Source organism: Oncorhynchus masou, chromosome 24 (assembly GCF_036934945.1).
Source record: "Oncorhynchus masou masou isolate Uvic2021 chromosome 24, UVic_Omas_1.1, whole genome shotgun sequence".
Taxonomy (NCBI): Eukaryota; Metazoa; Chordata; class Actinopteri; order Salmoniformes; family Salmonidae; genus Oncorhynchus; species Oncorhynchus masou.
Window position 1 is genome coordinate 39,936,643 of NC_088235.1, and position 14,033 is coordinate 39,950,675.

The 14,033-nt window shown below is 42.8% G+C and overlaps 1 protein-coding gene across 3 annotated transcripts in view; it reads left to right on the forward strand.

Annotated features, from left to right (window-relative positions):
* Positions 1–10,505, forward strand: part of LOC135512168 (phosphatidylinositol 4-kinase type 2-alpha-like) — a 17,883-nt gene extending 7,378 nt beyond the window's left edge. The window contains exons 2-9 of one of the 3 annotated variants that reach the window (XM_064933889.1): positions 4,732–4,932; positions 5,411–5,542; positions 6,044–6,197; positions 6,353–6,414; positions 6,559–6,658; positions 6,748–6,881; positions 8,681–8,740; positions 8,950–10,505. In XM_064933889.1, coding sequence (XP_064789961.1) covers positions 4,732–4,932; positions 5,411–5,542; positions 6,044–6,197; positions 6,353–6,414; positions 6,559–6,658; positions 6,748–6,881; positions 8,681–8,740; positions 8,950–9,111 — 1,005 coding nt within the window. In that variant the 3' untranslated portion in view covers positions 9,112–10,505. Of the gene's footprint in view, positions 1–4,731; positions 4,933–5,410; positions 5,543–6,043; positions 6,198–6,352; positions 6,415–6,558; positions 6,659–6,747; positions 6,882–8,629; positions 8,741–8,949 lie in introns of those variants that run through there. The other 2 variants (XM_064933891.1, XM_064933892.1) reach the window with 2 other exon arrangements.
* Positions 10,506–14,033: the final 3,528 nt, after the last annotated feature.

Below are 14,033 nucleotides of genomic sequence, written 5' to 3' on the forward strand. Positions count from 1 at the left end.
GTGGGCGAGTGGTTTCCTGATGTCAACGTTGTGAACAGTGTGCCCCGTGGTGGTGGGGTTATGGTATGAGCAGGAATAAGCTACAGACAATTAACACAATTGCATTTTATCTATGTTAATTTGAATGCACAGAGATACCGTGATGAGATTCTGAGGCCCATTGTCGTGCCATTCATCACCTCATGTTTTAGCATGACAATGCAGAGCCCCATGTCACTGTACACAATTGCTGGATGCTGAAAAAGTACCAGTTCTTTCATGGCCTGCATTCTCACTAGACATGTTACCCGTAGAGCATGTTTGGGATGCTCTGGATCAACGTGTACTCCAGTGTGTTCCATTTCCCACCAATATCCAGCAACTTCACACAGCAATTGAAAAGGAGTGGGACAACATTCCACAGGCCACAATCAACAGCCTAATCAACTCTACGAGAAGGAGATGTGTCGCGCTGCATGAGTCAAATGGTCACACCAGATACTGACTGGTTTCCTAATCCACACCCCTATCTTTTTTTTAAGGTATCTGTGACCAACCAACGCATATCTGTATTCCCAGTCATGTGAAATCCATAGATTAGGGCCTGATTAATTTATTTACATTGACTGATTTCTTCATATGAACTGGAACTGTAAAATCTTTGAAATTGTTTCTTGTTGCATTTTATATTTTTTGTTCAGTGTAGTTCAACCATGCTAGGCTGGGGGTGTGATGACAAGGCGGCATCTCAAAGCTCAGGGTCATTGGCAGTCAGGCTAGGAAAAACAAATCTGTGGACTGGCAGCCCTGCATAATGCATAGAATAGAAAGAAGTTGCCCCCAGACACTGGTCTAAGGATAGAGACATTGTAAGATCCTAGATGTGCCTTTGGGCAACTTCTAACACAAGTGTGGTGCAAAGTGCACACAGGCCCAATCTCTGAGATTAGCTGTCACTATCAGTTCTCAGGCCTAAAACAATTGTAATTTGCTGCCATTCCTGTATCGAAAAGGTTGAGAGATCCTGTTATACAGCTTGTTAGTTCTTTTTTTAAATGAAGCAGGCTGGGAGAGAATTGTACAGACATTCTATGCATTGTTCACATGTAAGTATGATCAACCCTAAACCTGTCAGTCTTTTTTTGAACCCATAGAAAATCAATTTAGCTTACTCTGTGTGTTTGGGTACCATGTAGGCTACTATCTGTGTGAAGATGTCGTAACTCAGGAGAGGTCGTGTATTAGCAATCTGAATGGCTAAAGGTAGAAGTCTCCATTTTCTCTCCAGAGGTATGCCTAGTAATAAGCATTCTCACACTCTCTGAAGATGGCCACTTCATTTCCATTTCCTAGCCTCTCTCTCTCTCTCTCTCCTCTCCTCTCCTCTCCTCTCCTCTCCTCTCCTCTCCTCTCCTCTCCTCTCCTCTCCTCTCCTCTCCTCTCCTCTCCTCTCCTCTCCTCTCCTCTCCTCTCCTCTCCACATGCTCAATTAACACAGTTCTGTTACTCTCCTATGGACCAGTGAACTATTAAAGGCAACAGATATATCCTTCTATCCAGGCACTGTCTCAGCCAAGGTTACATAGGCTGCGTTCCAGGGTGTCTTTACTACAGTCATGGGACAAAACAATACCATGATTCTTTTGGGGGATTTTCACAAAATGTAATCTGAGGAAGGATTATTGACATTAGTATTTTACAGTATAATTGAGAAATCATTTGGAATATTTCTGACATTTTTGCCTTTATCCAGGTGTCCTTTAACATAATGTTTCCTCTGGGTAAATCCATTGGAATTCAATTACTTTTTGACAGCATTTTTTATTTATTTAGACAACTTTCCATACATGTTTTCCAATGGAAGAAGTAGTTAGAAAGCTACTGTTTGGGCCTGAATGCCAAAACATTAAAGTTGACCCATTTTGCATACCCCACCATAGCATGAGACATACTTTTGGCCATGTAGTGGATGTGGACACCCCTTCAAATGAGTAGATTTGGCTATTTCAGCCACACCCTTTGCTGACAGGTGTATAAAATTGAACACACAGCCATGCAATCTCCATAGACAAACATTAGCAGGAGAATGGCCTTACTGAAGAGCTCAGTTATGTTCAACGTGGCACCATCAAAGGATGCAACCTTTCCAACAAGTTAGTTCATCAAATGTGTAAAGCTTGTCACCATTGTACTCTGGAGCAGTGGAAACGTGTTCTCTGGAGTGATGAATCACGATTCACCATTTGGCAATCAGACAGAGGAATTTGGGTTTGGCGAATGCTAACTGCCCGACTGCATAGTGCCAACTGTAAAGTTTGGTGGATGAGGAATAATGGTCTGGGGCTGTTTTTCATGGTTCAGGCCTGGCCCCTTAATTTCAGTGAAGGAAAATATTAACGCTACAGCATACATTGATATTCTAGACAATTCCTTGCTTCCAACTTTGTGGCAACAGTTTGGGGAAGGCCCTTTCCTGTTTCAGCATGACAATGCCCCCGTGCACTGAGCGGTCCATAGAGAAATGATTTGTCGATATTGTTGTGGAAGAAATTGACTGGCCTGCACAGAGCCTTGACTTCAACTCCATCAAACACCTTTGGGATGAATTGGAATGCCGACTGCGAGCCAGGGCTAATTGCCCAACAACAGTGCCCAACCTCACTGAAGCTCTTGTGGCTGAATGGATGCAAGTCCCCGTAGCATTGTTCCAACATCCAGTGGAAAGCCTTTCCAGAAGGGTGGAGACTGTTATCGCAGCAAAGGGGAGACCAACTCCGTATTAATGCCCATGATTTTAGGATAAGATGTTCGACGAGCAGGTGTCCACATACTTTTGGTGTCCACATACAACAGTGTTGTCAACAAGTTATTTCTTGAAAAAAAAGTTTCAAATCACAATGTCATTTTTAAACCTTCAATGATCTAAAAACACCTAACGTTTCTTCCATATTCGCATATATTGTAGCTCAGATCCTATTTCACATCATCTGAGGTTTTTGTGTTGTGCCTGCCATCGGTTGAGACAGCATGCTACTGAAATGACACCAACCCTGTATTCAATCATAGAAATATAAATTTCATAGACTGGACCTACCCCTTCAGAAGACTGAAATTTAGCTTGTACACCATTGACATTTAAAAAATTGAATTAAACATGTTTACTTATAATTACTATCACAAAGATGACCGCCAGTCCACCCTCTGTCAAATGGCAACTTAAATGGTCATGGAATGTTAACGGATTTGCGCTTTAACTCAGATTTGTTACTTTTTAAAATGTATGCCAAACAATAAACATTGATTCCCAAGTTTAACAAACCATACAAATATATGTACAAGTAATCTATTTGCCTAGACTGATTTTCATATGAACTGTAATTCAGTCAAACTTTGAAATTGTTGCATTTTTATTTTTGTTCAGTATAGTAAATGGAAAGGTGGTAGGTGCCAGTATGAGCCAGGATAAGTGACATTAACTGGAAAGAGGGAGGGGTTGTCCAGACTGTTTTCAGTCTTGCTTTGACCACCAGACAACAGAAATAGAAAAAACAAACATTATGAGCGGAACATAACAATATGCTTGTGGAAGGGAGGACTGTAGCAGGTGACCCAACTGATTTCCAAATCTGCCAAAACTCCAACTTCAATTATTTAATTCTCAGTTATGCTTTAAGATATATATATGTCAACAATCCTTCCTCCAAAGGACCATTCTATGGATTAAATCTTGTTAATGAGGAATCACCCATATGAAGTGGAGGCGAGACGGACTGACACTTTTTCGTGTTGAGGTAGCTCTGCCTGCTGCTACACAAATCAGTGTCACCCTCGGCCCAAGAGGGAATTTACTCTTTGTCTAATAGTTTAGCATCTCTGGAACCACAATGCCTTAACACTTATCCAGGTGTTGTGAGATCGGATCATCTGACACAGACAGCGAGACTACTTTTAAGACTACCTGGAACGTGCCCATAGAATAAAAAGCTAGCCACAGTCTCTGTACTTAGCCTCCTGTGCTTCTCCTTCCACAGTCAATCATGTGAGGAAACTTAAGTTAATCTGATTGACTTTAATGGGTTGCGAAACCATTCTCATTCCAGCTCGTTAGCCCCAGCCTGCAGGTTCTGTTGTACCATGAATCACCCTCTGATGGCAGATGTTGTGTATTGTCACTTCCTTTGACATCACCACTCACATTTGATGTATTAAGGACTGAGGGGACTGAGTCATGGTTAAAAGAATGACATGGTAGACATTACCTGTAGGCACAGATCAAGGGTCAGATTTTCATTCCTTCACTGTAAACTTAACCATTTACAGGGAAAATGCTAAAAAAATCTTAAGGTCAGTGTCTGTTTGATACTCTGGGTCTCAGGTAATCAGTGAAGCACAGGCAGTATTTTGATACCTAGGTTTCTATCAAGCAAATGCTTTGTTTATCATATGATCCTCCTGAGCAGTCTTTGTACACAGTAACAGTGTGCCTGAACCAACATTAGATTAACCCAAATCTTCACGACAATCTAAAAATAGTAGATGAGTGAGCCACTGTGCTCTGTCCAACTTTGTACTGCTGTAAAACTGTAGTGTGGTTTCAGATGAGATTGTATTTTATAGTGCAAAAAAATCAAATATTTCATAGCTATAGGATAATGTTACGTGCGTTTTACACTCTCTCTCTCTTACGCTACAAATAAAGAATATTAATTGCGTGTAACAAATACCAGTAATTAATAATCTGTCTGTGTGTAGAAGGTCATTGGTGTGTTCAAGCCTAAGACTGAGGAGCCGTACGGTCAGCTGAACCCAAAGTGGACCAAGTGGCTCCAGAAGTTGTGTTGTCCCTGTTGCTTCGGACGGGACTGTCTGGTCCTGAACCAGGGCTATCTGTCTGAGGCCGGGGCCAGTCTGGTCGACCAAAAACTAGAGCTCAATATCGTGCCCCGGACCAAGGTAAGAAGGGTTACAGGCAGACAGAGCTGGGATGATAAACCGACAATTATCTACACCGAACAAACCAACAATTTATCAATGATAACGCAGTCAAGTAGCCTTGACGAGAGGAATGTAAAGTTTGAAATGAAGTATGCCTAAGTTTGCTCATATGGGTTATTGCTCACAGGACAATAATACCATTCAAAGTAGTAGGAATAGTTTTAAGGGTAATCTAAACAAGTAACTGGTGCTTATTCATTTCATAAGTATCGTTCAATGTATCGTTATCTTGATAATTCAGGCAATTTATTGTGATATGGATTTTTGTCCATATTGCCCAGTTCTAGCAGACACACACACACACACACACACACACACACACACACACACACACACACGAGTATGCACTGATAATTGACTGATCTCTCTGACTCTTATCTTATCTCTACCACCTCCCTCCCTCTCACCACCATCTCTCTCTCTCTTTCTTTTCTAGGTGGTGTACCTGGCCAGTGATACGTTTAACTACAATGCTATAGACCGAGTCAAGTCTCGGGGAAAGAGGCTAGCTCTGGAGAAAGTTCCCAAAGTGGGACAGCGCTTCCACAGAATAGGCCTGCCTCCTAAAGTAGGTACAACTTCTGCCTAGGGTTCAGAACCTACAACTGGGTCCTGTTCATTAGTCATGAAACTGAAGAAAGCAGTCCGAAACAGTAAAGTACTACCTGAACTTGTCCAATAAGAAGCACTCATTTAGTTTTCCATTGTACAATGTTTAGAAATGTTTTGCTAAAGTGTTTTAATGAACACGACCCTGTGATAGGGTGATTTCTGTCTCTGCTTTAAAGTTTAGACAGCACTTCATGCCTCATGTAGTGTTTACAAATTCAACCAATCAACGGCTCAACGGCTAATTGAATCAGGTGTGTTAGTGCTGGATTAGAAAAAAAGACTGCACCCTCCATGGGTCCCTAGGCCCAGAGTTGAAGAACACTGCCCTGAAAGTAAATACTATTGTAACACTTAAACCCTGCAGGTGTAATAATTTAAAACTTCTTATAAGCATGTATGATCCTTTATAATGTCTTAGAATAATGCTTATACATTATACATTTCACACATGACTCAGGTGGGATCATTCCAGTTGTTTGTGGAGGGCTACAAAGACGCAGACTATTGGCTGAGACGGTTTGAGGTGGAGCCTCTTCCAGAGAACACCAATCGGCAGCTGCAACTTCAGTTTGAGAGACTGGTGGTCCTCGATTACATAATCAGGAACACAGGTGTGTGTGTGTGTGATTCGTGTGTGCGTGCACAGAGGAACTGGTGGTTCTGTATTTCATCATCAGGAACAAAGGCGTGTGTGTTTGTGTTGGGGAGGATGTATGACTGAATTTGATTTATTGTTGCTTAATGATGATGCTGTTGATGCTTGCAGATCGGGGGAACGACAACTGGCTGTTAAAATATGACTGTTCAATGGACACGGAAGGGAAACGGGTGAGTAGACGTATAAAACATGATTTAAACCTAGAGATTTCAATCTGCCGCATTTCTTTTATAGGAACCTCCATTTTTTAAAATCTATTTTTTTAAATGGTAAACTAGAATGTCACATTCATATCCTTCTGTCTGTTTGTGTAGGACACAGACTGGGTGGTGGTAAAGGAGCCTATCATCAGACTGGCAGCCATAGACAACGGCTTGGCCTTCCCAATCAAACACCCTGACTCCTGGAGAGCCTGTGAGTCTCACTCTCTCTCACTCTCTCACTCTCTCACACACACACACACACACTCACACACAAAACTACTTTATTCCTCCTCTGTGTAGATCCATTCTACTGGGTGTGGCTGTCCCAGGCTAAGGTTCCTTTCTCTCAGGAGATTAGGGACTTGGTTCTGCCCAAACTGGCTGACCCCAACTTCATCAAAGACCTGGAGGAAGACCTCTACGAACTCTTTAAGGTTAGCAGGGGGTTTAATTTGTCTGGTCACAGATCTGTTTGTGCAGTTCTACCAATTCCTATGGACAGCACAAACATACAGTGGGGCAAAAAAGTATTTAGTCAGCCACCAATTGTGCAAGTTCTCCCACTTAGAAAGATGAGAGGCCTGTCATTTTCATCATAGGTACACTTCAACTATGACAGACAAAATGAGAGAAAAATCCAGAAAATCACATTGTAGGATTTTTAATGAATTTATTTGCAAATTATGGTGGAAAATAAGCATTTGGTCACCTACAAACAAGCAAGACTTCTGGCTCTCATAGACCTGTAACTTCTTCTTTCAGAGGCTCCTCTGTCCTCCACTTGTTACTTGTATTAATGGCACCTGTTTGAACTTGTTATCAGTATAAAAAACACCTGTCCACAACCTCAAACAGTCACACTCCGAACTCCACTATGGCCAAGACCAAAGAGCTGTCAAAGGACACCAGAAACAAAATTGTAGACCTGCACCAGGCTGGGAAGACTGAATCTTCAAAAGGTAAGCAGCTTGGTTTGAAGAAATCAACTGTGGGAGCAAATATTAGGAAATGGAAGACATACAAGACTACTGATAATCTCCCTCGATCTGGGGCTCCACGCAAGATCTCACCCCGTGGGGTCAAAATGATCACAAGAACGGTGAGCAAAAATCCCAGAACCACACGGGGGGACCTAGTGAATGACCTGCAGAGAGCTGGGACCAAAGTAACAAAGCCTACCATCAGTAACGCACTACGCCACCAGGGACTCAAATCCTGCAGTGCCAGACGTCTCCCCCTGCTTAAGCCAGTACATGTCCAGGCCCGTCTGAAGTTTGCTAGAGAGCATTTGGATGATCCAGAAGAAGATTGGGAGAATGCCATATGGTCAGATGAAACCAAAATATAACTTTTTGGTAAACTGAACCCGTTGTGTTTGGAGGACAAAGAATGCTGAGTTGCATTCAAATAACACCATACCTACTGTGAAGCATGGGGTGGAAACATCATGCTTTGGGGCTGTTTTTCTGCAAAGGGACCAGGACGACTGATCCGTGTAAAGGAAGGAATGAATGGGGCCATGTATCGTGAGATTTTGAGTGAAAACCTCCTTCCATCAGCAAGGGCATTGAAGATGAAACGTGGCTGGGTCTTTCAGCATGACAATGATCCCAAACACACCGCCTGGGCAACGAAGGAGTGGCTTCGTAAGAAGCATTTCAAGGTCCTGGAGTGGCCTAGCCAGTCTCCAGATCTCAACCCCATGGAAAATCTTTGGAGGGAGTTGAAAGTCTGTGTTGTCCAGCAACAGCCCCAAAACATCACTGCTCTAGAGGAGATCTGCATGGAGGAATGGGCCAAAATACCAGCAACAGTGTGTGAACCTTGTGAAGACTTACAGCAAACGTTTGACCTCTGTCATTGCCAACAAAGGGTATATAACAAAGTATTGAGAAACTTTTGTTATTGACCAAATACTTATTTTCCACCATAATTTGCAAATAAATTCATTAAAAATCATACAATTTGATTTTCTGGATTTTTTTCCCTTATTTTGTCTGTCATAGCTGAAGTGTATCTATGATAAAAATTACAGTCCTCATCTTTTTAAGTGGGAGAACTTGCACAATTGGTGGCTGACTAAATACTTTTTTGCCCCACTGTATCTGGGACCAAGGTTTTTTTTATGGCCTTTTAACGTCACAACAAAGTTATATTCTACTCTATTCTGTCATCCTCACAGCACTGAAAGAATCATGCCAGCTTTATTGAAGTTGTTGTGTGTATCCTACAGAAGGATCCAGGTTTTGACAGAGGGCAGTTTCACAAACAGAAAGCTGTGATGAGGGGACAGGTGAGTTGTTGGAGGAATACCTGGACAGTGTCAGTATTTGTCTTTATATTGTCAGACTGTTACCCTGAGTGTGTGAAATTGTACGTGTGGGCATGTGTGTATGCTAAGTTGTGCTGAAGCTCTGTATGTTTCTGTCACCAGAACATGATTATGTAAGTCTGTCTGTTTGTGTAAACCTATGCTGAAACGCTGTATGTCTAAACCACCAGATCCTGAACCTGAGCCAGGCCTTGAAAGAGAGTAGGACCCCACTACACCTGGTTCAGATGCCCCCAGTCATAGTGGAGACAGCCAGAGCACCACAGAGAGCCAACAGTGAGTCCTACACACAGAGCTTCCAGAGCAGGAAACCCTTCTTTACCTGGTGGTAGAGGAGTGGAGGCCAAGTAGGAGTGGAGGCCAAGTAGGAGTGGAGGCCAAGTAGGAGTGGAGGCCAAGTAGGAGTGGAGGCCAAGTAGGAGAGGGGGAGTGAATGAGACTCAGGAGGGAGGAAGAATGAATATGGTAGGATCAGAAAGAGGAAGATGAGAAAGGGAGATAGGAGGAATGAACCAGATTGAGAGACTGAAGAGTAGAGACAAAGGCCAAGTAGAAGAGTATAAAAGGAGAGAAAGAGGAGGAGAAGAGCTTCGTCCAAAAACCTCTGCTGTAGTCCTGTTTCATCAGCCTGTAAAGCTCTTCCCCTCTCCCGCTCCATAGCCAATAGGAAGCCAGGTATGTTTACACTTTCCCTGGAATCATCACATTCACAGTTGTGCTTTAACTACAGACATTCAGCCGAAAGATGGGAGGGTGGAGAAAGAGAGCTGGAGGAGTTACATTGAGTAAAGAGATTAGTTTGTCTAGTGTCAATATTCAGAATGGGGGGGAGAAAAAGAAGAGAAGTATGGTATATTAAGACAGTTGGGTAGCCCTACACTGGTAGCTGGCTGAAATATGATTATAGAGACCAAAAACTGTGAAAGGCTCCAACTATAGTAGAGGTTCCCAATTGATGGTTCTATGGTAGTATTCTCCTTCAGTGACATAATGTACAAAATGTCAATATATGGTAGTCCAATCAAATCCATCCAAGTGCACAAAAAAAGTTTTTACCTAAGGCTAAACATTTCAGCCCCAACTCTTCATTTTCCTTACGAAGTTACAGATTTAGTAGCATCTCTTATGGAAGTACGGCATTACCATGGCTTGTAGCTAGCAAGCAGATAAGAAGTCAAGTGTACTGACATTTGGTTTGCAAAATTCCAGTAACTTTCCCAAAATCCTAGCTTTTCCAGAAATCCTGGTTGGAGAATTACGGATTCCCTGCTTATGTCCTTCTGATTCCGGGGTTCTTTCAACTTGAAAAACCTAAAGTTAAAATAATTTTGTAACCCTGTGGTGTATGAATGCTGTGGTCAGACATTCAGCGTTTGTGGCCTTATTTTAATGAGTCTCTTTCTTTGATACAGAAGAACCTGACTGCAGTAGCCTGGTTGGACCAGACTGAACACTGCATTCACCATTGTCAACACTTCAGTGTTAAGTCTGGGTTAACCAGGCTGACTTTAGGGCCAGGTTATAGGTGGTACTCACGTTGTAGTCGATTAGGTTTGAACTGCAGACTGAACTGAGCCATGTTCATTAGGGTACATTGTAGCAGAAAAAAACAGAAAAACAGAAAAATTCAAATAAGCCAGATCCTTCTAATTTCACTCCTTTTCTGGCACAGGGCTGCCATCACATGCCAATAACACAACAGGTACTGTTGCCTGGGTTATGTTCAGTATGCATGAAATGGAACATAACCCAGTCAACAGTACCTGTTGTGTTATTGGCATGTGATGGCAGCCCTGTGGCACCACCTAGGGGAGGACTGCAATATAGTCGGTCTCAAACACGCACATTGCCTGTATTGCTTGTTTCCCGACATCTCATTTTGTCTTTGTTACATTGACATTTTTTGTATTTGTTTTTTTTATTAATATTTCCTGCTGTAGCAACCAAACTGTTCTACTATTGTATTGACAATGCACTGTACAAATTGTATGTAATGTATTACAGAATGAAATACATAAAGAATTGTACTATTGCATTATCAGGGTCTCTTGTACTTTTCTTGTCTCGTAGGCTCCATCCTGATTTTCTACACTTCTCCCAAATTGTGCAAGTAGTATGCACTTGCACACTTCATTACATGGATTTAACAATGGTGGAAACTCAATCCACACCAATCATATGCTTTCAAATCCAAAGAGGGTGGAGAATTTGATGACAGACTTGGTTTTGATTTTTATTAAAACTTGAAAGGAATGTCAATTGTTAAAATGTTCTGCAAAATCCTTTCAATGTCAACAGAAGAAACCATTTATCATGAGTCAGTTCAGCACACAGGAGGTTGGTGGCACCTTAATTGGGGAGGATGGGCTCATAGTAATGGCTGGAACGGAATTAATGGAATGCTATCAAACTCATGGATCGCAAGTGCTTGATACCATCTCATTCACTTCATTCCAGCCATTATTATGAGCTGTCCTCCACTCTGCAGCCTCCTGTGTCAGCGAGGCTTTACTGTACAACTGTTTTCAGTGGTGTGAAACAGAAAGAACAGGGCTGTCACAATTTCCTATTTTATTGCTGCGTCTAGACAGGCAGCAACAACAACAAAAATATATTCACTAATTGGTCTTTTGACCAATCAGATCAGCTCTGAAAAGGGGGGGGGGGGGCGGAACATTGTTACCACCTCAGCCATAGACTGTTCTCTCTGCTTCTGCACAGCAAGCAGTACCGGAGCATCAAGTCTGACATCAACAACCTCCTGAACAGCTTCTATCCCCCAAGCTATGAGACCGGTAAATGGCTAACAAAATGGCTACATGGACTATCTGCATTGACCCTTTCATTTTATTGTTTCTTTTTGCTGTCTGTACGCATACTAACTCTATGCACACTCCGGCACACACACTTAATTTGCTCACACACTCATACTGACTACACACACTCTAATAATCATCATCTACAGTGCATTCGGAAAGTATTCAGACCCCTTCCCATTTTTCACGTTTTGTTACGTGAGAGCCGTATTCTAAATTTGATGAAATGCATTTTTTTCCTAGTTCTACAATCAATACCACATGACAAAGTGAAAATAGGTTTGTAGAAATTTTAGCATATTTATTTTAAAAAACATACCTTTACATAAATATTCAGACCCTTTGCTATGAGACTCGAAATTGAGCTCAGGTGCATCCTGTTTCCATTGATCATCCTTGAGGTGTTTCTACAACTTGGAGTCCACCTGTGGTAAATTCAATTGATTGGACATGGTTTGAAAAGGCACACCTGTCTATATAAGGTCCCACAGTTGACAGTGCATGCCAGAGCAAAAACCAAGCCGTGAGGTCGAAGAAATTGTCTGTAGAGCTCCGAGACAGGATTGTGTCGAGGCACAGACCTGGGGAAGGGTACCACAACATTTGTGCAGCATTGCAGGTCCCCAAGAACACAGTGACTTCCTTCATTCTTAAATGGAAGAAGTTTGGAACCACCAAGACTCTTCCTAGAGCTGGCCGCCCGGCCAAACTGAGCAATGGGTGAAGGGCCTTGGTCAGGGAGGAGACCCGATGGTCACTCCGAGAGCACTCGAGTTCCTCTTTGGAGATGGGAGAACATTCCAGAAGGACAACCATCTCTACAGCTCTCCACCAATCAGGCATTTATGGTGGAGTGTCCAGACGGAAGCCACTCCTCTGTAAAAGGCACATGGCAGCCTGCTTGGAGTTTGCCAAAATGCATCTAAAGACACAGACTTTGAGAAACAAAATTCTCTGGTTTGATGAAACTAAGATTGAACTCTTTGGCCTGAATGCCAAGCGTCACTCTTGTAGGAAACCTGGAACCATCCCTACGGTGAAGCATGGTTAGTTGCATCATCATGCTGTGGGTATGTTTTTCAGAGGCAGGGACTGGGAGACTAGTCAGGATCGAGACAAAGTACAGTGAGATCCTTGATGAAAACCTGCTCCAGAGCGCTCAGGACCTCAGACTAGAGCAAAGGATACAACGACCATAAGCAGACAGCCAAGACAATGTAGGAGTGGCTTCGGGACAAGTTTCTGAATGTCCTTAAGTGGCCCAGCCAGAGCCTGGACTTGAACCCAATCGAACATCTCTGGAGAGACCTGTAAATAGCTGTGCAGCAATGCTCCCCATACAACCTGACAGAGCTTGAGGATCTGCAGAGAAGAATGAAAGAAACTCCCCAAATACAGATGTGCCAAGCTTGTAGAGTCGTACCCAAGAAGACTCGATACTGCAATTGCTGCCAAAGGTGCTTCAACAAAGTACTGAGTAAAGGATCTGAATAGTTATGTAAATGTGACATTTCATTTATTTCTTATCAGTGACTTTTTGTTAGTTCCCTCTTCTGTTTGAGTGACATTTTTGGTTTTCTTGCTTGGGAACATAACAAAATGGGGCTCGTCCGCAATCTTGTTTCCCATGAGTATGGTAGTCTTTCTAGTCACTTACTCTGAAGCGCCCGGATATTTGAGTGTTCTAAATAGACTTTTGTGATAGTTTCTGTCACTAATATCGACCCTGAGGAGTTTGAATCATTTTGAAAGTTGCATAATCGCACAGGCTTTTATGTAACTTAAGTTGGGGGTGCTCCTGAGTGGTGCAGTGGTGCCACTAGAGATTCTGTGTTCGAGTCCAGAGCCTGTCGCAGCTGGCCATGACCGGGAGACCCATGGGGCGGCGCACAATTAGCCCAGTGTCATTAGGGTTAGGGGAGGACTTGTCTTTGTCCCATCGCGCACCAGCGACTTTTGTGGCAGGCCAGGCGCAGTGCACGCTGACAGTCGCCAGGTGTATGGTGTTTCCTCCGACAGATTGGTGCGGCTGGCTTCCGAGTTAAGTGGGCATTGTGTCAAGAAGCAGTGCGGCTTGGTTGGGTTGTGTTTTGGAGGATGCAGGGCTCTCGACCTTCGCCTCTCCCGAGTCCTTACGGGAGTTGCAGCGATGAGACAAGAAAGACTAACTTCCAATTGGATACCACGAAATTGGGGATAAATAATAAAAAATTCAACTTCCAGTTGGAAGCATTTGTGGATAACCTTACATGGGAGATACTAGATAAATGTACAAAGGCAAATCTGCTCATCATTTCAAGGCATTATGACATCAAGGTGGCATCTGGCGATCCAAAAGCAGTAGTCAAAGTGTTGATCGGTACTGCTTTGGTGGAGGTGCAAATCCTTCTGTAGAGGGAGGTAGATGAAAAGGGGAGTCCTGCAGACTTGTAATTGTG